The 24,417-nt window shown below is 40.6% G+C and overlaps 1 protein-coding gene across 7 annotated transcripts in view; it reads left to right on the top strand.

Moving 5' to 3' along the window:
- The window catches only part of TRIM2 (tripartite motif containing 2), a 95,468-nt gene that overhangs the window by 45,618 nt on the left and 25,433 nt on the right, over positions 1-24,417 (top strand). For 6 of the 7 annotated variants that reach the window (XM_058550221.1, XM_058550218.1, XM_058550219.1 and 3 more), the window contains exons 4-6: positions 12,280-12,431; positions 13,937-14,117; positions 14,984-15,707. In XM_058550221.1, the coding sequence (XP_058406204.1) occupies positions 12,280-12,431; positions 13,937-14,117; positions 14,984-15,707 (1,057 nt within the window). Of the gene's footprint in view, positions 1-4,904; positions 5,147-12,279; positions 12,432-13,936; positions 14,118-14,983; positions 15,708-24,417 lie in introns of those variants that run through there. The other variant, XM_058550223.1, reaches the window with a different exon arrangement.

The raw sequence follows: 24,417 nt of genomic DNA on the forward strand, positions 1-24,417 counted from the left end.
TATGTCCTGCTACCAGCAAGTGCAGTAACTGTTATAAACTCAGGAAGGCCCATGTGTATGGTCAAATAACTGAGTGACAATAGCCACGTAACTCGAAGAGGCCGCATTGGGTGGTGGCTAAGAGCGCTGGCTTTGGAGTCAGACTGCCTGATTCAAATCCTGCTCTTCAACGTAGTCCCTGTGTCAATTTTGGCAAGTTTATTAAACTCTCTGTGTCTCACTTCCTCATCTGTAAAAAGTAAGTAATCATAGTATTTAGTATAAAGGATTATTGGGAGAATTAAATGTTTAAGTCATATCAAACATATAGTAAGCTCTCAATAAATGTTAGCTATTAAAATTATTTCTAATTAATGACATTTCACTTTTTTCTTTATATAATGGCCACTTCCAAAGTGTTTGAAACTGCTTATAATATAAGGCCCAGGTGTAATACAACCACTAAGGCAACAGGAGGTTGTTAGAGCAAAGCAATAACTATCAGCCATAACTACTGTTTATTTACTTCTCATTCCACTTTCTTTGCCCTCCACGCTGCAGCTTCACTGGCCTCCTAGAACCTGCCAAGTGGTGTTCCACCTTGGGGCTGGGCTGTTCTCTGTTCCTTATGCCTAGAAGGCTCTTTGCTCCCTCTGTATGTGGCTAGCTCAGTCTCACCCTTCCTGTCTCAGCTCAGATTTCTCCTACACAGAACAGCCATCTCTAACTGCACTATCTTAGGCAGACCACCTCTGACACCCAGGTACTCGCCATCTCATCACTATCTTGATTTCCTTCATGGCATGCACCATGCTCTGCCTGCCTTCATCTGTGTATTTGTTGACTTATTGATCTCTGCCTTTCCTTTTAGAAAGTGAGCTCCAGGAAGGAGGGACCATGTTCATCACTATACCCCCAGCACTAAGCACAGTATCTTGTACATGAAACTGTAGAAATAAACAGAGACCAACCAAATAAGAACAAACAAAGGCTATTTATTCAGTGTTTGCTATAACAAGGAGGCAGCCACCATCACTTGTGTTTTGGCAGAGACTCAAAGGCAGGCAGAGGAGTGAGAAAGCTCCATAGTGGAAAAAAGGAAGACTTCAGGTATGCTCTGATTGGAGGCTGTTGACGTGGGGAAGCTGGAGGTGGGCTAGCTAGAAGTGGGGCATCCCGTGTGATTGGTCAGGGGTGTATATTTGGCTTTCTCTGGTTGGTCCTAAGTTGGAAACAGGGACAAAAATTAGTTATCAGTAATCAAATCCTAGCCATTTGGGGCCAATTGTTACAGAAGTTATTGTTTAACTTTTTGGATTGTTTCTAGAGAGAGCAGTCTGATTTCCTACAAGTCTGACTTAGAGCAGCCTGGCTTCCTGGGTTGTTAATTGTAAATAAAGGGGGTGGTTTCCTGGGCAGGTTGTGGGTCAGAGTTCTATTTTTTTTTTTTTTAAATGAAAAGACCAGTGTAGTTTATTTATTTTTTTTCCCCAAAGCCCCAGCAGATAGTTGTATGTCATAGCTGCACAGCCTTCCAGTCGCTGTATGTGGGACGAGGCCCCAGCATGGCCGGAGAAGCGGTGCATCGGTGGGCACCCGGGATCCGAACCCGGGCCGCCAGCAGCGGAGCGCACGCACTTAACCGCTAAGCCACGGGCCTGCCCCAGAGTTCTATTTTTATGTGTGGTCTGGCCATTGTACTGTTTTTATTTATTTATTTTTTTTGGTGAGGAAGATTGGCCCTGAGCTCTAACACCTATTGCCAATCTTCCTCTTTTTTTTTTTGGTGAGGAAGGTTGGCCCTGAGCTATCATCTCTGCCAGTCTTCCTCCACTTTATATGTGGGATGCCGCCACAGCATGGCTTGATGAGTGGTGCGTAGGTCTGCGCCCGAACCTGCAAACCCTGGGCCGCTGAAGCCGAGTCCGCGAACTTAACCACTTTACCACCAGGCTGACCCCTGGCCATTATACATTTTCATATTCAGTCTCTCGGAAGTCAGTCAGTACATATTTGTTGAATGAATGTGCCAGACACCATGCTTGGCTTCTCACCCACCACTCTGCAAAGTAGGTGTTGGTTACCTTCATTTTACAGATGAAGAAACTGAGACTTGAACAGTTTAAGTCACAGAGCTAACTGACACATCATAAAAGCTAGACAGAAGGAAATAGCATCCTGAGCTTTTCAGTAGCCAAAACAAGAGAGACATCGTGGATTATGTATGTTTAATTTTTTAATTGACAGCACACCAGGCTATCAATAACTACAGATTTTCCACACGTTGTACTCCAAGGGAGAGTTACCATGTAAGTTTTGTAAAAGGAACTTTGGTGCCTTCAAATGCAGTTCGAGCATTCTTCTTATGACCATTTCTCACACTGGCTCTTAGTAAACGCTAAGGCTGTCTTCTCCTGGAGCTCACATTCTAAACTAGTCTGGGGAGGCACTTCTATCAGGTACATGAGTCCTCTTAAAGTGTAGTCCAAGCACGGAGCTCTCTGCAGATCTGACTTGATAGGGGAGTAAAGTTTCAGAAACATTAGAAGATCTCCTGTAGACACTGGTCTAAATTTGGGATGTAAAGGACAATCATGTGGAGGGGGAAATAATGACAACTGGAAAGATTACATCAAAAAGTAAAGGTAAGAATGTCATGGAATTCAGGAAACGGCTTGTAGCTCAGTGCAGCTGGAGCGTGGAGACAGGGGCCGTGGAGGCGGGAACACAGGTGCGCTGGAGGGATGAGTCTGGAAAGATAGATGGGGAGAGACTGTGATGAGCTATGAATATCATTAAGAAAATGTATGACCTAAATTCCATAAGCAGAGGGGAAGCATTAAAACCTTTTAAACAGGAGATGGGTATTTTAGTGGCATTATGGAGGAATGGAGTAGCAGAGACTAGAGGCTGTGACACCAATTCTGAGTTTATTGAGCTGTGCACATGAGAGATAATAAAGGGTGGAATGAGACTACCATCAACGGACTTGAGAAGAGAGGATGAATTCCAGAGAAAAGAGTACTTTCACTTGAGAATCTGCCTCCCACAAATAAAAAGGCCTATGCTAAAATCTGTTCAACTAAGCTGTTAAGATTGTGAGAATATGAGCCATTAAAATTAGTCATATACTAGGCCACACAGAAAATCAGTGTATTTTCCCATTGCGTAGACCAAGTTCCTGTACCACAATGCAATAAAATTACATTAGTGACATATGTTATAGAAGACACCCCAAATCATTTTTAAAAGCTCATTATTATGTAATCAAAGAAAAAAAATAGCAAAATTAGACTATTTACAAAATATTGAAAGTGGAAACTTTATTAAGTGTATAGGATAAAGTCAAATCTGTACTCAGGAAATTTTATAGGTTTAAGTATTTTCCTTTGTTTAAAAAGAGATCATTTCAAGAAGTTAGGAAAAGAACAACAAAATAAATATATGGAACACAAAAAAAGAAAATAATAAAGACAAACTAAGAGAGTTTGAAAATAGTAAAACAATTGAGTTGAATAAATCAAAGAGCTGAATGTTTTTTTAAAAATTAATATAATAATCTGACATCTGATAAAGCAACAAAGGGAAAATATAAATAAATCAAATCAAGGCTAATAAAGAGGGCTGGCCCCACAGCTTAGCAGTTAGGTGCGCACGCTCAGCTACTGGCGGCCCGGGTTCGGATCCTGGACGCTCACCGATGCACCGCTTCTCTGGCCATGCTAAGGCCGCATCCCACATACAGCAACTAGAAGGATGTGCAACTATGACATACAACTATCTGAAAAAAAAAGGAGGAGGATTGGCAATAGATGTTATCTCAGAGCCGGTCTTCCTCAGCAAAAAGAGGAGGATTAGCACGGATGTTAGCTCAGGGCTGATCTTCCTCACACACACACACACAAAAAAGACTAATAAAGAGACATCAGGATAGATAAAAAGAAGATTTTAAACTGAGTAAATCAATGCTATATGCTAAAAGCTAATATATTCAAAGTCTGGATGAAATGGATGATTATCTAGGAAATTACAAATGATCAAGAAAACATGAGTAGACTGATAATATTAAAAGAAACTAAGTAAAAGTTAATTTAAAACTGAATTCCTTCAAACTTTCATAAAACAGATAGGATTCATAGCATATATACTTCTTGATCATAAGAAAAGATAAAAAGCTTCCCAATTGATTTATGAAATACTCATAACGTTGATACCAAACTCTAAGAAGAATGAAGACAGAACAAGAAGAAAAGTATTAATCATTCAGTTTATGAAAGTAGCTGTAAAATTCTTAATTATAATACCCCAGCTAATTCTTACCACATAAGAGAACTTACTTACAAATGAAGAAAAATAGGAACGTCTCAAAAGGAAACGGGCAAAGAACTTAGAAGAAAATTCACAGGGGAAATATAAATGGCTAATAATTGTATGAGAAAAAAATATGTTAAGCCTCATAAATAGTTAAATCTTTTCAAATTAGCTACAATTTTTAAAAAAGATAATAACCAGTGCTGATGAGGGTATGGTGAGACATTTTCATATGCTCTGGGGATTGTAAACTGCTCTTCAGAAAGTTTACGTCAATTTGGCAAAATGTAATGAGTGTTTTACACAACTTCTTATTTTTTAATCTAGTATTTCCACTAATACAATTATTTCTAAGGAAATTGCTAGAGATGGGAATAAAGATTTGATATAAGAATGTTAATTGAAAAGTTTATATTATAGTAAAAATTGGAAATAATCTAAATGTGCATCATGAGGGAAATGGTTAAATTATGGTAAGTCCATATAACTGATTGTTGGGTAGCCATTAAAACTGATACTTTGGAAACAGATGACACATGCCAGTATATTTGAATATGCTTGTATGTTTATAGAGTTTTGTTTGTTTTTTAATTAGTAGGAATGCAGTATACATGCAGTATAGAATGGAGAAGGTATTCTGTGCAGAAAGGACAAAATGGCAGAGAGAATGGAAAAGCAGAGAGACTGTCATTCTCTACATCAGCCCAGAGTTCCCAAGAGCCAGGAAGTGGTGGGTGATGGGCTAGAGAGGAAAAAGGGCCAGGTCTTGGAGGGCACTGGATGCCATTTTAAGGAACTTGAGTCTGTCCTAAGTCATGAGGAGCTATTAAAGGATGTCAAGCAATGGAATGCCCAGGTAAGATTTGCATTTAGCTCATTTCAAAGTAGCTAGAGATGTGATGGGGGAGGGAGGTAGATTCAAAGGGGATGAACCTGAGGCTGGGAAACGACTTGAGAGCCTGCTGGAATAATCCACAGAGGGGGCCTGATCCAGAGCAGCCAGAGCAAGACTGGAGAAGTGGGCAGTGTAAGAGTTGATTGGCTGGGTGGACAGGTGGGGAGAGGATGACTCCCAGGTGTCTAGCTTGGGTCCCTGAGGAAGCAGTGGTGCTACCAACTGAAATAGAGGGTGGCTTTTTAAAATTACTATGAATTTTGATTAAAAAAACCATCAATTTAGAGAATCTTTGGAAAGAGAAATCTATTGTCAGTGCCTGAAAGACAAATAGAAAAGAATTCCTAAAAGTATACTTCCTGAGCATCTCTGGGCAATAGAGACCCTTGGATGCCACACGCTGCTAAGCAGAAACACTCTTAGAGATGCTAATTCTAGCAAAGTTAAAGAAACCTTTAGGTTAAAGCTTTCCCTTGTAAACATATCACATCAAATAATATTAAAAATTAACTCTATCTAAAGAGTTTGATCCTCCTTGAGGTGAATGAAGCTGTTTAAAGTATGTTTTGAGCACTTTCTCTAGGCTGGGTCATTAAGATTCTTTGGAATCATAAAATTTATAAACCAGCAAGAGGCCTTGGAAAATTAGCAGCGTGTGTCTTGAATCCTTCTATTGTTTCATCATAGATTGTAGGAGTTCACGGCTGCTGCTTTGAAATGGGGATCCTCATTGCATATTCAAGCCAAATGCATGCAATATTACAGATAAATTGCTGCAGTTAATTGCCATGGGTAAATCTTTAAAAACAACTCAAGCGTCTGAAGGTTAATAAAATCGGGTAATTAACAATAAAGCAGGATGTTGCAGTCATAAACTGCCTGGTGCTGATTAGCACATGTGGATGAAAGCCTGTCATTTACTTTAAGTGCTGTGACACTGTCTTCTGATTAAACTGCCATGGCTGCATTGTCCAAATACAAAGAAAAATGGGAATAATGGTCAGTGATTTAAGAGGTTCTTTGCACTTAAAGCAGACATTTGAGCTCACCCTCGCAGTCCCAGAACACAAATGATCGTTAAACCCTGTTGTTGCTTGCTTAGGCGCCTTACTATTGAGGATGTTAAGAGGTGCAAAGGAGAGATCCTCATTAAGAATGCCCTGCCACTAACAAGTCCCCACTTCCAGAAGCCTCAGGGTTGGCTGCAAGGCCCTGACCATCCTTTTCAGCATGTTAGTAATGCGTATGGCACTGCCAGCTTCTCTTCTAATGAACACAAATGGTGACTACCTGTCAACAACAGTAAGCTCATCCTGGCCTCTGGCCCACCCTCCCCTGGGAACAGCAGCATCATCTCACTCAAGATGGATGAGCTCAGCTGAGTCGCACACCTCACACAATTAACTCTCAGCTTGAGTCAAAGCTGTCAGGACCGCAGCACAAGCATTTGAGAATGCCTAGTTGTTGACACTTCAAAATGATTTCACGGCCTTTACTTCCCAAGAAACACTTAGGATACTGAACCAGGGACAATTACCCAGGTGTGCTGCTGTCTCTTCAAAGCTTCAATCCATTTTTTTTTAATTGAGGTAAAATTCACTTAACATAAAATTCAACATTTTAAGCATTTTAAAGTGTACAATTCAGTGGCTTTTAGTATACTCAAGAGGTTGTGCAAACATCACCATCATCTAATTCCAGAACTTTTTCATTATCCCGAAAAGAAACTCTATACCCGTTAAGCAGCCACTCCTCATTCCCCCCTACCGTTGACCCCAGCAGCCACCAGACTAGGTTCTATCTCTGTGGATTTGTCCATTATGGACATTTGATATAAATGGAATCCTACAATACGTGGCCTTTTGAGTTTGGCTTCTATCACTTAGCATAATGTTTTCAAGGTTCATCTATATTATAGCGTAAATCAGAACTTCATTCCTTTTTTATAGCTAAATAATATTCTATTGTCTGGATATACCACAATTTGCTTATCCATTCCTCAGTTGATGGATATTTGAGTTGTTTCCACTTTTTGGCTATTATGAATAATGCTGCTATGAACATTTGTGTACAAGTATTTGTGTGGACATGTTTTGAGCTCTCTTGGGTGTATACCTAGGAGTGGAATTGCTGGGTCATATGGTAATTCAATGTTTAACTTTTGAGGAACCACCAACTGTTTTCACAGCAGCTACACCATTCCCACTATCAAAGTATGAGTTCCAATTTTTCCACATTCTTGCCAACACTTGTTATTATCTGACTTTTTTAAAAAAAAGTCTGACTTTTTGAGTCTAGCCATCCTAGTCAGTGTGAAGTAGTATCTCACTGTGGTTTTGATTTGCATTTTCCTAGTGACTAATGATACTGAGTATATTTCCTTGTACAAATTGGCCATTTGTGTATCTTCTTTGGAGAAATGTGTATTCAAGTCCTTTGCCGATTTTGAATTGGGTTCTTGAGTTGGAGGTTCTTTATATGTTCTGAATACTACATCCTTATCAGATATTTGGCTAGCAAACATTTTTCCCCTTCTTTTCACTTTCTGAGTAGTGTCCTTTGATGCACAAGTTTTTAATTTGATGAAGTCCAATTTATCTATTTTTTTCTTTTGTTGCTTGTGTTTTCGGTGTCATATCTAGAAATCCATTGCCAAATCCAAGGTCATGAAGATTTACCCCTATGTTTTTTCCTAGGAGTTTTATAGTTTTAGCTCTTACATTTAGGTCATTAATCTATTTTGAGTTAATTTTTGTGTAAGGAGTGAGGTAAGGGTTCAACTTCATTCTTTTACATGTGGATATCCAGTGGTCTTGGCATCATTTGTTGAAAAGACTATTTTTCCCCATTGAGTGGTCTTGGCACTCTTGTCAAGAATCATTGACCATAAATGTATGATCTTATTCTGGACTCTCAATTCTATTCAGCTGATCTCTGTGCCTGTCTTTATGCTGGCTAACACACTATTTTGATTACTCTAGTTTGGTAGTAAGTTTTGAAATTGGGAAGTATGAGTCTTCCAATTTTGTTCTTTTTCAAGATTGTTTTGGCTATTCAGGGTCCCAAGCAATTCCGTGAGTTTTAGGAACAGCTTGTTCACTTCTGTGAAAAAAGAAGTTGGAATTTTGACATACATATATTTTATTGAATCTGTAGATCTATTTGGGGAATGTTGCCCTCTTAACAACATTAAATCTTCCAATTCATGAACATGGGATATCTTTCCATTTATTTCCATTATTTAGGTATTCTTTATTTTTTACCAACAATGTTTTGTAGTTTTCAGTGTACAAATCTTACACCTTCTTGGTTAAATCTATTCTTTAAGTATTTAATGTTCTTTTTGATGCTATTATAAATGGAATTGTTTTCTTATTTCATTTTTGTATTGTTCATTACTAGTGTATAGAAATACAATGGATTTTTGTTTGTTGATCTTGTATCCTACAATTTTGCTGAATTCATTTTTTAATTCTAATAGTTCATGTGTATTTTTTAGTATTTTCTCTATATAAGATCTTGTCATCTCTGGATAGAGAAATTCTTACTTCTTCTTTTCCAATTTGGATGCATTTTATTTCTTTTTCTTGCCTAGATGCCCTGGCTAGAACTTTCAGTACATTGTTGAATAGAAGTGTCAAGAGTGGACATCCTTGTCTTGTTCCTGATCTTAGAGGGTCACCATTAAGTATAATGTTAGCCTTGGGTTTTTTGTTGATGCCCTTTATCAAGTTGAGGAAGTTTACTTCTATTTTTAGTTTGATAAGTGTTTTTATCATGAAAGGGTGTTGGATATTGTCAAATGCTTTTTCTGCATCAATTGAGATGATCATGTGGGGTTTTTTTTCCTTCATTCTATTAGTGTGGTGTATTATATATATTGATTTTTGTATGTGAACTACCCTTGCATTCCTGGGATAAATCCCACTTGGTCATAGTGTATAATCTTTTTAATATGCAGCTGGATTCAGTTTACTAATATTTTGTTAAGAATTCTTGCCTCTATATTCATAAGGGGTATTAGTCTGTAATTTCATTTCTTGTGATGTCTTTGGCTTTGGTGTCAGGGTATTACACACCTAATAGAATGAGTTAGGAAATGTTCCCTCTTCTTCTGTTTTTTGAATAGTTTGGAAGGATTGATGTTAATTCTTCTTTAAATGTTTTGTAAAATTCACAGTGAAGCCCTCCGTTCCTGGGCTTTTCTTTGTTGGGAGTTTCTTTAATATTGACTCATCTCTTTACTTATTATAGTTCTATTCAGATTTTCTGTTTCTTCTTTGAGTCAGTTTTGGTAGTTTGTGTGTTTCTAGGAATTTGTCCATTTTATGTAGGTTATTCAATTTGTTGGCATACAACTGTCCATGGTATTCTGTTCGTCAATTTTGTTGATCTTTACGAAGAACCAACTTTTGGTTTCATTGATTCTCTCTATTGTTTTTCTGTTCTCTATTTTATTTATCTCCACTCTAATCTTTATTTTCTTTCTTCTGCTTGCTTTAGGTTTAGCTTGTTCTTCTTTTTTAGTTCCTTAAGGTGGAAGCTTAGGTTATTGATTTGAGATCTTCCTTCTTTTTTTTGTTTTTGGTGAGGAAGATCAGCCCTGAGCTAACATCCATGCTAATCCTCCTCTTTTTTTTGCTGAGGAAGACCGGCTCTGACCTAACATCTATTGCCAATCCTCCTCCTTTTTTTCCCCCCAAAGCCCCAGTAGATAGTTGTATGTCATAGTTGCACATCCTTCTAGTTGCTGTATGTGGGGCGTGGCCTCAGCATGGCCAGAGAAGCGGTGCATCGGTGTGCGCCTGTGATCCGAACCAGGGCCGCCAGTAGCAGAGCGCCCGCACTTAACCGCTAAGCCACGGGGCCAGCCCCGAGATCTTCCTTCTTTTTAATGTAGGCATTTACAGCTGTAAATTTTGCTCTGAGCACTGTCTCTCATAAGTTTTGATATGCTGTGTTTTCATTGTTATTCATCTCAAAGTATTTTCTAATTTCCTTTGTGATTTCTTCTTTGATCCATTATGTTACTTAATTTCCACATATTTATTAATTTTCCAGATTTCCTTCTGTTATTGATTTATAATTTCATTCCATTGTAGCCAGAAAAGATACTTTGTATGACTTCAATCTTTTTAAATTTATTGAGACTTTTGTGACCTAATGTATGATCTATTCTGGAGAATGTTCCATGTGTACTTGACAAAAATGTGTATTCTATTATTGAATAGTGTGTTCTATATATGTCTGTTAGGTCTAGTTGGTTTATAATATTGTTCAAGTTCTCTCTTTCTTTATTGATTTTCCATCTAGTTGTTCTATCATTATTGAAAGTGGAGTATATGAATATATGAAATATATGAAATCTCCAACTATTATTGTTGAACTGTCCATTTCTTCCTTCAATTCTGTCAGTTTTTGCTTCATATATTTTGGGGCTCTGTTGTTGGCTACATATTTGTTTATAATTGTTATATCTTCTTGGTGGAGTGACCATTTTATCATTATATAATGTCCTTCTTTGTCTGTTATAACAACTTTTGTCTTGAAGTCTGTTTTGTCTGATATTAGAATAGGTACTCAAGCTCTCTTTTGGTTACTATTTGCATGGAATATCTTTTTCCATCCTTTTAGTTTCAACCTATTTGTGGCTTTGGATCTAAAGTGAGTCTCTTACAGACAGCATAGAGTTCACTCATTCAGCAGTGTTACGGAATACCTACTATGTGCAAGGAATTACCTAGGCTCTGGGTGAGAGTTCCTGTGCTCGGTAACTTAAAATCTTATAAATATTTCATAAATGAGGTAGGAATAAAATTTCTTTTGTGGGTGCATTCACTTTGTGAAAATCCATCAATTTCATGGATGTATTAGGATTTATGCCATTTTCTGCATGTGTGCTATACTTCAAGAAAAAGATCCACCCAAAAAGTTCTTTGGGAATTCAAAATTGGAAGAAGTTATTTCCAGCTGAGAGAATAAGGGGAATGCCTTCACAAGGAAACTAACTTTCAGGCTTTATGTTATATTGTTACTGAGAGTTCATCACAATCAGGAAAAGGTGGTTTTATTTCCAGGTAAGCATCCTCCTCCTCCTCCTCCTCACTGCTGCTACTTATTAAGAACTTACTATGTGCCAGTGCCAGGCATCATCTAAGTTCTTTGTGCATATTAATCTACTGAATCCTCATAGCAGCCCTGTGAAGTAGGTTACTATTATTGTTGTCTCCATTTGATAGAGAAAAATCGAGACACAGTGAGTTTACACAAGTGGTGGAACCAGGCTGCAAACTGCTCAGTCCAGCTCTTAACCGAATAGCAGCAGTTCTCAAAGTGTGGTCCAGAAACCCTCATGGGTCCCAAGATCCTTTCAGGGGAGGTTCGCAAAGTCAAAACTGTATTTATAATTGTACTAAAACATTATTGACCTTTTTCACTCTCATTCTCTCAAGAGTGTACAGTGGAATTTTCCAGAAACTATACGATGTGTGCTATCGAAACAGATTGAATGCAGAAGCAAATATAAGAATCCAGCTGTCTTCTATTAAGGCAGACACTGACAAGATTTACAAAATGGAAAACAATGCCATTCTTCTCACAAAATTTTTTGTTTTGAAAAACATAGTTATTTTTCATAAAATATATTGTTCACGTTCACATTTAATGGGCTTATTGCTTTTAATAAATTAATAAATATTTAAAATTTTTCTCAGTTTCAATTTTTAATATGATAAATATTTATAGATAGAACTCGCGCAAACAAAAGCACTTTGGAATCCTCAATAATTGATGAAGAGTGTAAAGGTTTGACTAAAAAGCTTGAGCACCACATCCCCACACTGTTCTGCCTGAGTGGAGTAGCCACAGAAAAGCTGGTTGTGTGGCCATAGCAGCAGCTTTGGAGTCCAATGCATCTCTGTTTGAGATCTGGCACATAAAAGTTGATCCTTCCTTTTCTCCTGTGAAACTGGACATAATATTGCCAACGTCCTGGGGAGGCTGTGAGAATTAAACGAGAGGATGCAAGTCAAGGCCAAGTAGATAGTGAGCAGTCACTGGCACCAAACCTGGAACTGTTCTTGTGTCACCCGCAGGTGATGGACTTTTACTGCCAGTCTTGTGAGACCGCCATGTGTCGGGAGTGCACTGAGGGGGAGCACGCGGAACACCCCACAGTCCCCCTCAAGGACGTGGTGGAGCAGCACAAGGCCTCACTCCAGGTCCAGCTGGATGCTGTCAACAAAAGGTGTGCACCCCTCCCCTAGACTCCCAACTGGCCACCTGTGCATGAGGCTTGGCCTCAGGGTCTCTTGTCTCATTGCGATTGTAGGTTCATGTCACCTAATAAATTCTCCTTTGATCATGGGTCTATAGTCATAAACCAATGAGTGATGACGGTTGTCCCCTGTCCCTTGACAAACTTCCAACCCCCTTATGTGGGCTACTATTTGAGGCTTTCTCTGAGATTGTTGACAATGGGTAAAACCTAAAGTTAACCAGACAGGGGATTTCAATGCCTCTAAAGATAAAGAAAAAAACAAAATAAAATGGGAAGTTTTTTTTTTTTCTTTTTGTTTTGTTGTATTTCTAATGTAGGAGAAAATGCAAACAGGTGTATTAAAATTATTTTTCAGCTGAAGGTTTCTGTCAGTCGAAGCAGTTACCATTGGCTTCTTTTTCCCTGGTCCAAAGCAGTCTTTTCTTGCATTGGCTTCTGAGAATGTATTTAGTCTTGAGTTGTATGAGTTGTAGCATTTTTGTGGTAGTCCGTTAGTATGACTAAATGAATAAAATGTACTCAAGGAAAAGACACTTGAGGAAAATACCCTCAGGGGATCTCTGAAATTCAGGATCTATGAACAGCCTTTCTTAGCTGCTGTTCTTGACATACTTATAGGCCCATTATGTCGACTGTGACTGGCTGCTCTCTGTTCGAGCCCAGGAAAATAGTTTTGAGCGGGGATCGCTCAATTTTCCTTATGTTTCTGGGCTCTTTCTTTGGCATGGAAATGAAGGAACAGAGTAGCTCCATGATGCATGAGAAAGACCGAAGAGAGGAAATAAGTAGCCAGCTGAAAATAAATCTCTTCACCAATAGCTATAGTGACATGTGTGGTTATTCTATACTAATTAAAAGAACTTGTAAACTTTCAAGAAGTTCCCAGGAAACTCCTGAGTTTGGGTAAGTTTTTCATGTGATTGGAAAAAGATACCGCTATACATTTAGAACAGTGATTCTCAGCCATAGAAAATTATACACACACACACACACACCAGGATATTCAGCAATGCCTGGAAACAATTTGGTGTCACAACTGTGTGTGTGTGGGGGTGCTATTGGGGTCCAGTAGAGGACAGGATGCTGTTAAACATCCTACAATGTACAGGACAGTGCCTTGCAATAAGGAATTATCTGGCCCACAATATCAATAGTGTCAAGTTTGAGAAAGCCTGCTTTAGTGTGTGAGGAGAAGCCATGCAGTTCAGAGAGCTTCAAGGCTTTGTACCATCAATTATTAAAACTAGATGATTGAAGTAGATTGAAATAGACATGGACCCTCAAAGTCTCTTCTCTTAAAGGCAGTAATTATGTCATGTCTTATTCATTTTCTACTTTAGTTATTACCTTTTAAAGATGATAAAAGGCACAGAAAATATTTTTTAACAAAATATAGTGTTTAGATAGATTTTTTTTTTTACTATTTCCGGGTTGATGTTAAATAAAAATGATCTTTAACAACTGTCCTCCAGGCTCCCAGAAATAGATTCTGCTCTTCAGTTCATCTCAGAAATCATTCATCAGTTAACCAACCAAAAAGCCAGCATTGTGGAGGACATCCATTCTACCTTTGATGAGCTCCAGAAGACGTTAAACGTGCGCAAGAGTGTGCTGCTTATGGAACTGGAGGTCAACTATGGCCTCAAACACAAAGTAAGATTCCAGCCTTCCTTATCCTGTAAGAGACATGATATCCAGGGCACTTCACTGCAGTAACTTACTGTGTTCTAACAGCAGCAAAGGGACTCAAATGCCTCCTTAAGTGTCACTGTTGTGAACAGTAGTTTTCATTTAATGGCATATCCAGCTATTTTTTTTCTTCCTGTTTTGAGCAAAACTCTATGATTTCAGCAAAACTCTATGATCCAATTTATAATTTGACTCAAGGCAAGGTTGAATATAAAGTAATGCTTTCAGGATTTAGGGTTAAACTGGATTGTTTTCCTTCCTTAATGTCTAATAGTTTTAATTGCTCTCTCACCCTCACCAACCTGTGAGTCAGCTTCAAGGTAAACCCTGACTGCAGCCTTTTACTCAGCACATCGAATCACAAAACCAGGCATGAAAAGCTTCTGATATTCGTGTGTGGAGAGTTTTCATTAGTCTGGTTTCTGTTCCTTTAGGTGGTGACAGGGGAGCTTGGGACATTAGGGAAAGATACTGAATAAGGAATATTTCAGATGTCAGGCATAGCAATCTGTCTGCCAAGCTCTTAGTGGTGATGTTTCTGCTTGCGCCTATCGCAAACACGTGACCCAAGGAATACGTGTGTGGGAGAGACAGGGCGAGCTGCAAGCGAAAGAGAAGGTAGTGGGAATGCAATTGACGATTATGCAGATTATGCACTAGAAGCCGGTGCACTGGGTTAAAATAAACACCGCTTGCTGAGAGCCACCCGCGTGCGCAGGCGCAGAGCCTGGTTCTCGCCCGCGGAGGGCACTGCCCCAGCACGTCGCCGCGCAGCGTCCAATAGGCTGAGCCTGCAGGAGGCGCTCACCCCGCCCCGGTTTTTCCCGCAGGTCCTTCAGTCGCAGCTGGATACGCTGCTCCAGGGGCAGGAGAGTATTAAGAGCTGCAGCAACTTCACTGCGCAGGCCCTCAACCATGGCACGGAGACCGAGGTACTGCTGGTGAAGAAGCAGATGAGCGAGAAGCTGAACGAGCTGGCTGACCAAGATTTCCCCCTGCACCCGCGGGAAAATGATCAGCTGGATTTCATCGTGGAGACCGAAGGGCTCAAGAAGTCCATCCACAACCTCGGGACGATTTTAACCACCAACGCCGTCGCCTCCGAGACGGTGGCCACGGGCGAAGGGCTGCGGCAGACCGTCATCGGGCAGCCCATGTCCGTTACCATAACAACCAAGGACAAAGACGGGGAGCTCTGCAAAACCGGCAATGCCTACATCACCGCGGAACTGAGCACGCCCGACGGCAGTGTGGCGGACGGAGAGATACTCGACAACAAAAACGGCACGTACGAGTTTTTGTACACGGTCCAGAAGGAAGGGGACTTTACCCTCTCTCTCAGGCTTTACGACCAGCACATCCGAGGCAGCCCTTTTAAGCTGAAAGTGATCCGCTCAGCCGACGTGTCCCCCACCACCGAGGGCGTGAAGAGGCGCGTGAAGTCCCCGGGCAGCGGCCACGTGAAGCAGAAAGCTGTGAAAAGACCCGCGAGCATGTACAGCACTGGAAAACGAAAAGAGAATCCCATCGAGGACGATTTGATCTTCCGAGTGGGTAAGGAGAAGGCGTCGCTGACCAGAAGAATGAGCGGTGCTTGGGTTAAGGGTACCTGGGAAAATGTGGTTGCAAATAGGAACATTGCAGGTCTACACTTCTCCCTGGAGGTGTTGGGTGTGTTTTGTTAGGTGAGCTTATGCGTTCTCTTTCTCTGGAGATTTTATGATTTATTTTCTCTTCCCCCTTTTCCCTCCGCCTTCTTCCCTTCCCTCTCGCTCCTCCTGCCTCCGTCTCCTCCTTCCCCTTCTTCCCCATCTCCCTCCTCTCTCCCCCCTCCTCCTCCTTTTTGACACAAATTGTAGAAAATTGGAAACTGAAAATAAGCAAAAAGAGAATTAGAAAAACCACAGCACTCATAATCTGGAAATTTTAAAGGAAATGTTGGCAATCCCCCCACCGCCCCATGGGACTGTCTTTAGAGTATTCCTGCCTAACGCGAAAGCAGAGAGATCCTTATATCAGATAACTTCATGTGTTTCTCTGAAATCTGCCAGCTCGGGCTGTCCAGTGGGCAGGGGAGTCTGATGCCTCCCTCTCATTGCTTTTACATTGTAAGGGCTGGGGATGAGGGACGTGGTGCATTGCAAGTTGTGGTCACCTCCAGTTGTGTATAGCTGGAGAGCAGCCCCAAAGAAGGGAGGTGGGTGGAAATCTGGAGAATGGAATGTGGTTGGGACAGAAGCGGGAAGGCGCAGGATGAGCCAAGAGATTTGGGAATGCAAATAGCCCTTCTTTTGTCCGATTTATTGCCTCTGATTTTTAAAAACGGTTTATTTGCTCGATAGAAAGCAAACTAAGTGTAAATATCAATAGACTTTGTAATTCTTAAGAAAAAAAAGTCTGCATTTTAGTTAAGTTTCTGAAAGTAGCTCCAGCCTACTTCTCTTTCTGCTTTAGTCCTATATGGCAGTATCTCTAAAAGGATGCTACATGGTATATTAACATGTAGGGAAACATGTTGAACTATGGTTCAAATAGATTGGGGAAACCTTAAGTGAAGGAAACAGATTTTTTTTTTACTGCAGAAACTTTAGAATCTGTTGATGTGCTTTGTAAGTCTCCAAGGCAGTGGAGGGATAACAGGCAACACTTCCAAACTTTCTGACCATAGAACTTTTTCCATGGAACTCCTTGGGAAACTAAAACTCCTTGGAACGTTCTTGGGCAAAAGCTGCTCTATGTTAAAACTTTAGGCTGAATCTTGTAAAGACTGTGATGTGATATGTAACTTGTCCATTCAGAGCATGGAGGCCCTGGTACATTCACTGGCCATTTGTGCACTGTGGGTGCGGAAGTTGTTGATACACCAGCCAAAGCAGAGTGGACGAGCTAGGGCGGGTGCAGGATTGGGAGCCTCCCAGGTCTGCTGCTCCTGTTCTTCCACTTACTTGAACCTTGGACAGTTTTCCTTGGCTTCAATTTCCATGTCCATAAAATGAAAATACATAAATATCTGCTTCTCAGATCTAAGTTTCAAGCTTAGTGCCTGGCGTGTAGGAGGAGCTAAATAAATGAAAGCCATTGTTTTCTACATGCAATTAAGGCTGTTGGATTTTCCCTGCTACCTTTTCTTCTCAAAAAATTTAACTTGCTGCTGCCCGTTGATCTCCTGCCTTAAGAACAAACACAGTCTCGAATTTAAAGCCTCCGCTCCCCCAGCCAAGTGACCCCAGTCTACTTCCCTGGGCAGTGTGCAGAGTAGAGAAAAGCACAGATCTGGGTCTCAATCCTAATTCTCTTCACCAGCGGGGCAACTAGCTTACCCTTTCTGAACCTGGTTTCTCCTCTATAAAGGGAATGAAATATTACCTAGCTATTAAGGTTGCTATGGAGGTGAAATGAGAGAAAATTCTTGTACTATGCTTGGCACTTGCCTATGTACAGTAAGTGCTCAATTAATGGTAGCTATTGTTTTACTATGGTTGTTACTTTTAATCATCGTCATCTCCGCCTGTGATTCTCACCTGAGGAAAGAGACATCTCTTAGGAGTGCTTCCCTCCGAAATACTGATTTTGAATTCCAGCTCCCACCCCGGAGGAAGGGGGTATACTCTTCTCCTCTTCTACCCATTGAGAAGTGCAGCCATAGTGATTCACTGGCACTGGTGGGAGGGTGTTTAAATGTTTAAACACTCATAAAGGGCTTAGAACAGTGCCCAGTATATAGCACTGTGTCCAAGTTTATTAATGAAGTAAAGATGGCATCTTAGTTTGCTAGAGCTGCCATAAAATACCACAGAGTGGGAGGCTTAAACAACAGGAATTTATTTTCTCACAGTTCTGGAGGCTGAAAGTCCAAGATCAAGGTGGCTGCAGGGTTGATTTCTTCTGAGGCCTCTCTTCTCGGCTTGTAGATGGCCGCCCTCTTGCTGCTTTGTCCTCACATGGTTGGCCCGCTGTGCATGCACACCCCTGGTGTCTCTCCCTCTTATAAGGACATCAATCATATTGGGTTGGAACCCCCCCAATGGCCTCATTTTAACTTAATCACCTCTTTAAAGACCTTATCTCCAAATACAGTTAAATTCTGAGGTACTGGAGGTTGAGACTTCAACATATGAATTTTGGGGGGAAACAGTTCAGCCCGTAACAGATGCTATACACCTAAGGTATATAGAGGCAGAAAGAAAGGCCCGTCTCACTGGCCTATTGCTCTTTAACTTTAACTTCTAATCCAGAGTCTAGCTGAAAGACACTACACACTATGCAATAATATAACTCAAAAAAACAAAACAAAATAAAACCATTTCTAGAGCATCTAGTGCCTGCCAGGCACTATGCTACATAATGGAAATAAAGAGATGAAAGAAATGAGATCTTCCTCAAGGAGCTTACAGTTTAGGGTGACAGATGTATGACCAACTAACTCTAATACTGTGGGTTAGGTGATGAAAAGCTATAGAAATGAGAAGGAATTGAAACTAGACGTGAACAATGAGTAGGATTTATCCAAGTTGACAAGTGGAAATGACATCCCGGGCAGAGAAACCAGTGTGAAGAGGAAAAGAAAGATGAAGAGGAGTGAACATGATTGATGTTGTAGGGGGACACATCCCACGAGATTTGCAGGATGAGCAAAGGTCAGAGGAATGCAAAGTGATGAGGGCACTGGCTGGAGATGAGGCTGGACAAGTAAGTGTTGGAGCCCACTGCTCCTTGAAGGCCCTCTGTACTTTCACACCTGGGCGCCTTTGCCCATGAATTCTTTCCCCAACTTTATCCTTCCCTCAAATACCACCTACTCTTTTAGAATCCACTGTGATTATTATTATTATTTATGGCTGGGTCTTATTTTCTGATAAGATTATAAATTACTTGAGGTCAAGGATGATGTCTTTAATCGTTTAGGAACCCCAACAATACCCAGAAGACTACTTTGCATAAGAACTTTGCCCGTTTGAATAGGATCAAGTTGTGACTTACTGCATGATTTAACTTCCTGCTCACCACTTTCTCTTCCCAGTTTTGAGGCCCAGGGATGCACAGACCAGGCAACAATGCAATAAGCTCAAGGTCAGTCATTCACATGTATTCCCACACATGCAACTGTGCTGGGAATATCAGACAGAAAGTGCTGGCCTCCTGAGAACTTGTCTTCTCAACATATGTGCTGTTGGCTACAAATGGGTAGAGCTTGTATTATTAATAATTAGAAGAGTTCAACTTTCTTTCACAGTTATACTTTTGTTTTAGAACTTTAAATTTCTCCATACAATCAGGCTATTAGGTGCATGGTAATAGAACATTCATGATTTGAACAGTCCCTTCATTCGTGTGTTAAAGCCTGCCACATGTAATGCAGAATTCATTGAAATTCAGCTACACATCTAAGGTGAGTCTGAGCCGTGATTCTGCCGTTCCCTCAACTGGTCTCACACCTACTGAGCTTCTTGTGGCACTGAGTTTGTGCTTAAAGATATATAGGTTTCATAATACATGTATTAGGGTTCGTTCAACAGCTCTGAATAATGTGTTAATTTTGTGTATTCATGAGAGTAAATCATCACTTTCTGGGTGATATAAAGGATGTTCAGGAGTAGATGTGACTCATATTTTCACCTTCCCCACCGATTATCCAGCCCCCTAGTTAGATGTGCTCTACTGTTTGAGCACCTACCATGTGCCAGACACTTGGCTAGGTCATGGTATAAAGAGAGGGATGAGATTCTGACTCTGCCCTAGAGGAGGCCACAGTCTAGAATGGGACAGACATGTAAAAAATGTACCTTCAGTACGAATCGAGGCACAGAAGTTGGGTGGCAGGAGAAGGAGGCTGGCAGGCAGTGAGGAGGTAAGAAAGGTCCCTAGAGATGACAGCTAAACCTAAGCTGGCTTTGAAAGAGAAAGAGTCTGTCCGATGGAAGGAGGAAAGGGCGTTTTAGATGAAGGGAGAGTAGGTGCAAAGGCAGGAAGGTGAGAAACTGAGCAGTTCAAGGAACTGTAAGTGATTCCATCATCCTGGAGCACCACATAAAGTGAGATGGAAGCAGAGAAAAGGTTGTGTGTCCTTGATAAGGAGCTGGGACTTTGTTCTGTATGCCTGTGTTTCTCAAAGTATAGGGCATAAACCACTTGAATTCCTTGGGGCGCTTGTTAAAAATGAGAATTCCTGGATTCCAAACTATATTTACAGAATCACAATCTCTGGGGAGAGGCCAGGAATCTGCATGATGTAAACTCTGGTGCTGCTTATGCACACTGAGGTCTGGAAACCATAGCTCTGTGAGTGATAGGGAGACATTGAACAGTGTAATGTAGTGTAATGACTTACTAAGATATTGATTTCCATAGAGCTGGGGCATTATAGGAGATGTGTTGGAAATGCCTCCAGAGAAGCAGGGAGCTGCTTCCTACTGCAGTAGTCCACACAAGCTATTAAAGTGCCAGAATTAAGAGTGATGTGATGGAGTAGAGAGGAAATGGAAGATTTATAAGATGCTTAGGAGGAAGAGGGCAGGACTTGGAGACTAAGTCCAATTTCTAGCTGTTTGACTTGAGTGCTGTAGGGATGTGAGGCAGCAGAATGAATGATGGTTAAGGTTGCAGACTCTGAAGCTAGGCTGCCCTGGGTTCCAGCCCCAACACTGCCACGTTCCTATCTGTGCAGTCTTGAGTAAGTTACTTAACCTCTCAGTGCCTCAGTTTCCTCCATAAAATGGGGATAAAAAGAGCCTACCTCGTAGAGCGTTGCAAGGATTAAATGAATTAATGTACAAAAGAGCTTAGGAGTGTGCCTGGCACTGAGTAATGTTCCATACATTTTAGAGAGGCAAAGTTGGTAATACTAGTTAACATATTATTCATAGCTGTAGCATAGAAGTAATAATTAATCTAAGTGGTTACGAACATAGCAAGTAAAAAGCTCAAAAGCCTGATTGCCTCAATTTGAATCCCAGCGTGCTATTTATTAACTGTATGATTTAGGGAAAATTATTTAACTTCTCTGTACTCAGTTTCTTTATCCATAAAATGGGGATGATCTTCACACTTACCTCCTGTGGTGAGGACTAAAATAATACATGTAGAGGCTGAGAACAGTGCAGGCACATAGTATGGACTCAAGAAATGTTGACCGTTGTTGTTGTTGTCATTATCAACCAAGATAAGGAGAGTTAAAGGCAGAGCAGGTGTGTTTCAGTTTTGATCATCCAGGTTGAAGTGTACCATAGGCAGTTTGGAGTATGGGTTTGGAGCTCATCAAAGAAGTCAGGGCTAAAGATCAGTTTGGAAGTGAAAAGTGTAGAGAGGTTACTTTAAATCGTGAGCGTCAATGAAATGTCAAAGATAGGAGTTGAGGTTGAGGGAGGAATCCATGGAGAAGGGAAGCAGGGGGAAGGAACAGATATTCTCTGAGCCAGGCCTTGTGCAGTTCTCTTCTCTATGTCATCTTAATTAAATCCTTAGTAAGTATATTACACTTCCAGTTCCTAACATCCACACAGTATAATATACCAACTACAGCATGATACATGGTGAGCTGGAGCCAGCTCTTACTGGCTTGTGCACAGTGACTTCATCTTGGTAGCTTGAAATCAGCCATGATGGGAGAATTTACACCATAGAAATGGGCAAATGCTACAAATCAGAGCTCCTCCCCCCAGCCCCACAGCCTCTGCCCCTCAAGAGCCAAATTACCATGACAACATATAATTATCTTCACCCTTGAAGGAACCCAAACTGTCTGTGACTCTGATGCCTGTGCCTTTTCAATTGCACGACGATTCCTCCTTGTCTAAAATGTCCCTTAACTACTGCGGTTTTCCAAAGTTTGAGATATTTGATACCTCCCATGTCTGAAAACTTAATTATATGCCCACTGTGAATGAGCTATTGTGTTACTCTAATATTGCATTGCAAAACAATCCTGAATGAGTTTAGAGAAGTAGTTTAGAGCATCTGTTGATGATGATTCCTTGAAACATGGGATTATTTTTCCCTGCACTGTCAGAGTTTGCTGATGAGAAGTCATGAGTTGGTTTTGTCAGCTACTAAAGAAAGTCATTGAACAAAGGGGAAGCCAGAAGGTGTGGGAGGGAGTGAAAGAATTACAGATGAATTGTTTCAAATTATATAATTCATACACCATACTTTAATGAATCCGTGAGAATTGTTGAATGAGACACTCATTCGTGCTCTAGAGCAGTGTGCTTTCTTGTAATATAACGTGGATATGTAAAATCACTTAGCATGAGTCCAGAGGCTTTACAGGAAGAAATGATATTATTTTATGCCCCTCTCCCCTGCCTCACCTCTGCGAACTATCACCTTCCCTCCCTAAAATCTCTGAGGAAGGAGACCGTGCTAATTTGGCATCTAAGGTCGTTATAGGAAGCTGGCGCCCACTCTTTGAGAATCTCACCCGTGGGAACTCTTCTTGCATTTCAAGCGGAAACGGATGCCACTGTTCTTTAGCGAGCGCTAGGCACTGTGCTGGGTTACAGGATGCTCCAGCCAACAAGACAGGTGTTAGCCTTGCCTTGGGGAGCTCACAGTTTAGTGAGAGAGACGGACAGTTAAACAGTTAAAATACTGTGTGATAAGGGATGGAGTTTTCTAAAAGATTTTATGGAGAAAGTATGATCCATACGAACCCAAAGGGTGATTATCCTCACCCTCAGAAACTTGGTAAAGTCCAATTAGAAAGAAGCAATGTGTGTATTAGAAAAAATAGGACATAAAAGGTCAGGAGAACCAGGTTTTATTCTTTCCTCTGTCTCTTTACTACCTTTGTGATGTGTCTAGCTTCAATTTCTCATCTATAAAATGGGATGATAATATTTATCCTGCTAACTTATGGGGTGTGTTACAGGGAGTGCATGAGAGAAGGTATATGAAAGTGCTGTATGTGTTCCTGAACGTTTCATTTCCCCATGACGTAATGTGGGTTGTAATTTACTCAGCCATTAATATTCATTCGGGTACTCATTCATTCAGCAAACATTTGTTAAGCACCTACTTAGTTGCAGATTCTCTGTTAGACTCTATATTTGGCTCAATTTCCTCCTCTTGCATTATCCCATTTTAAGTATCTAGATTTATTTAGTATTAATTTTCTTATTAAGTTGGAGTGGGGATGGGAGGAAGTTTGCAGTTATTGATCTCCTTGATCTCCTGTTTCAGTCCAGGGGTTCATTTCCTTACTTCTGTAATCTTCCTGGAGGCATGGGTAGAAGTGACCAGGAGGAGCATGGATGAGAAGCTGTTGGCTTAAAATTTCATTTTGTGCTTCAAGGCTAGTTTAAAATCTGGGGAAAACAAGTTTAATTATCTTATGGAATTGTTGCCAAATTGTTTATAAATACTTTTTTTTTTTTTTTTTGGTGAGGAAGATTAGCCCTGAGCTAACATCTGTTGCCAATCCTCCTCTTTTTGCTGAGGAAGATTGACCCTGGGCTAACATCTGTGCCCATCTTCCTCTGCTTTATATGTGGGACGCCTGCCACAGCGTGGCTTGATGAGTGGTGTATAGGTCCACACCCGGGATCCAAACCTGCGAACTCTGGGACGCCGAAGTGGAGCACACAAACTTAACCACTATGCCACCAGGCTGGCCCCTGTATACTTTTAAAACTCCCATTACTCATTTTACTAGCTAAAATGTAACCATCAAATGAAATCTTTTATGTCAAAGTAGACAGCAAAAGATTTTATAGGTACTTTATATATTTTGTGTTACATTTATATTCGTTATGAAAGAACTAGTTTTCATTATATATTTAGAATAGGACTTTTCTATAGACTAAATAGAATTTACTAAAAATCTTGAAGAGTAAAGCATGATCTCAAATTATTTCTTTTTTTTCTTTTAATTTTTTTTTTCTTTTTTTTTTGTGAGAGAGATCAGCCCTGAGCTAACATCCATGCTAAACCTCCTCTTTTTGCTGAGGAAGACCAGCTCTGAGCTAACATCTATTGCCAATCCTCCTCCTTTTTTCCTTCCCCAAAGCCCCTGTAGACAGTTGTACGTCATAGTTTCACATCTTTCTAGTTGCTGTATGTGGGACGCGGCCTCAGCATGGCCGGAGAAGCAGTGCGTGGGTGCGCACCCGGGATCCGAACCCGGGCCACCAGCAGTGGAGCATGCGCACTTAACCGCTAAGCCACCGGGCTGGCCCTTCAAATTATTTCTAACTTCTGGGATTTCTATTTATTTTATTTTGATCCTAAGATAGTTTATAAACACTTGAACTGTGGGACTTGCAGCCTA

This window comes from Diceros bicornis, chromosome 11 (genome assembly GCF_020826845.1).
Source record: "Diceros bicornis minor isolate mBicDic1 chromosome 11, mDicBic1.mat.cur, whole genome shotgun sequence".
Taxonomy (NCBI): Eukaryota; Metazoa; Chordata; class Mammalia; order Perissodactyla; family Rhinocerotidae; genus Diceros; species Diceros bicornis.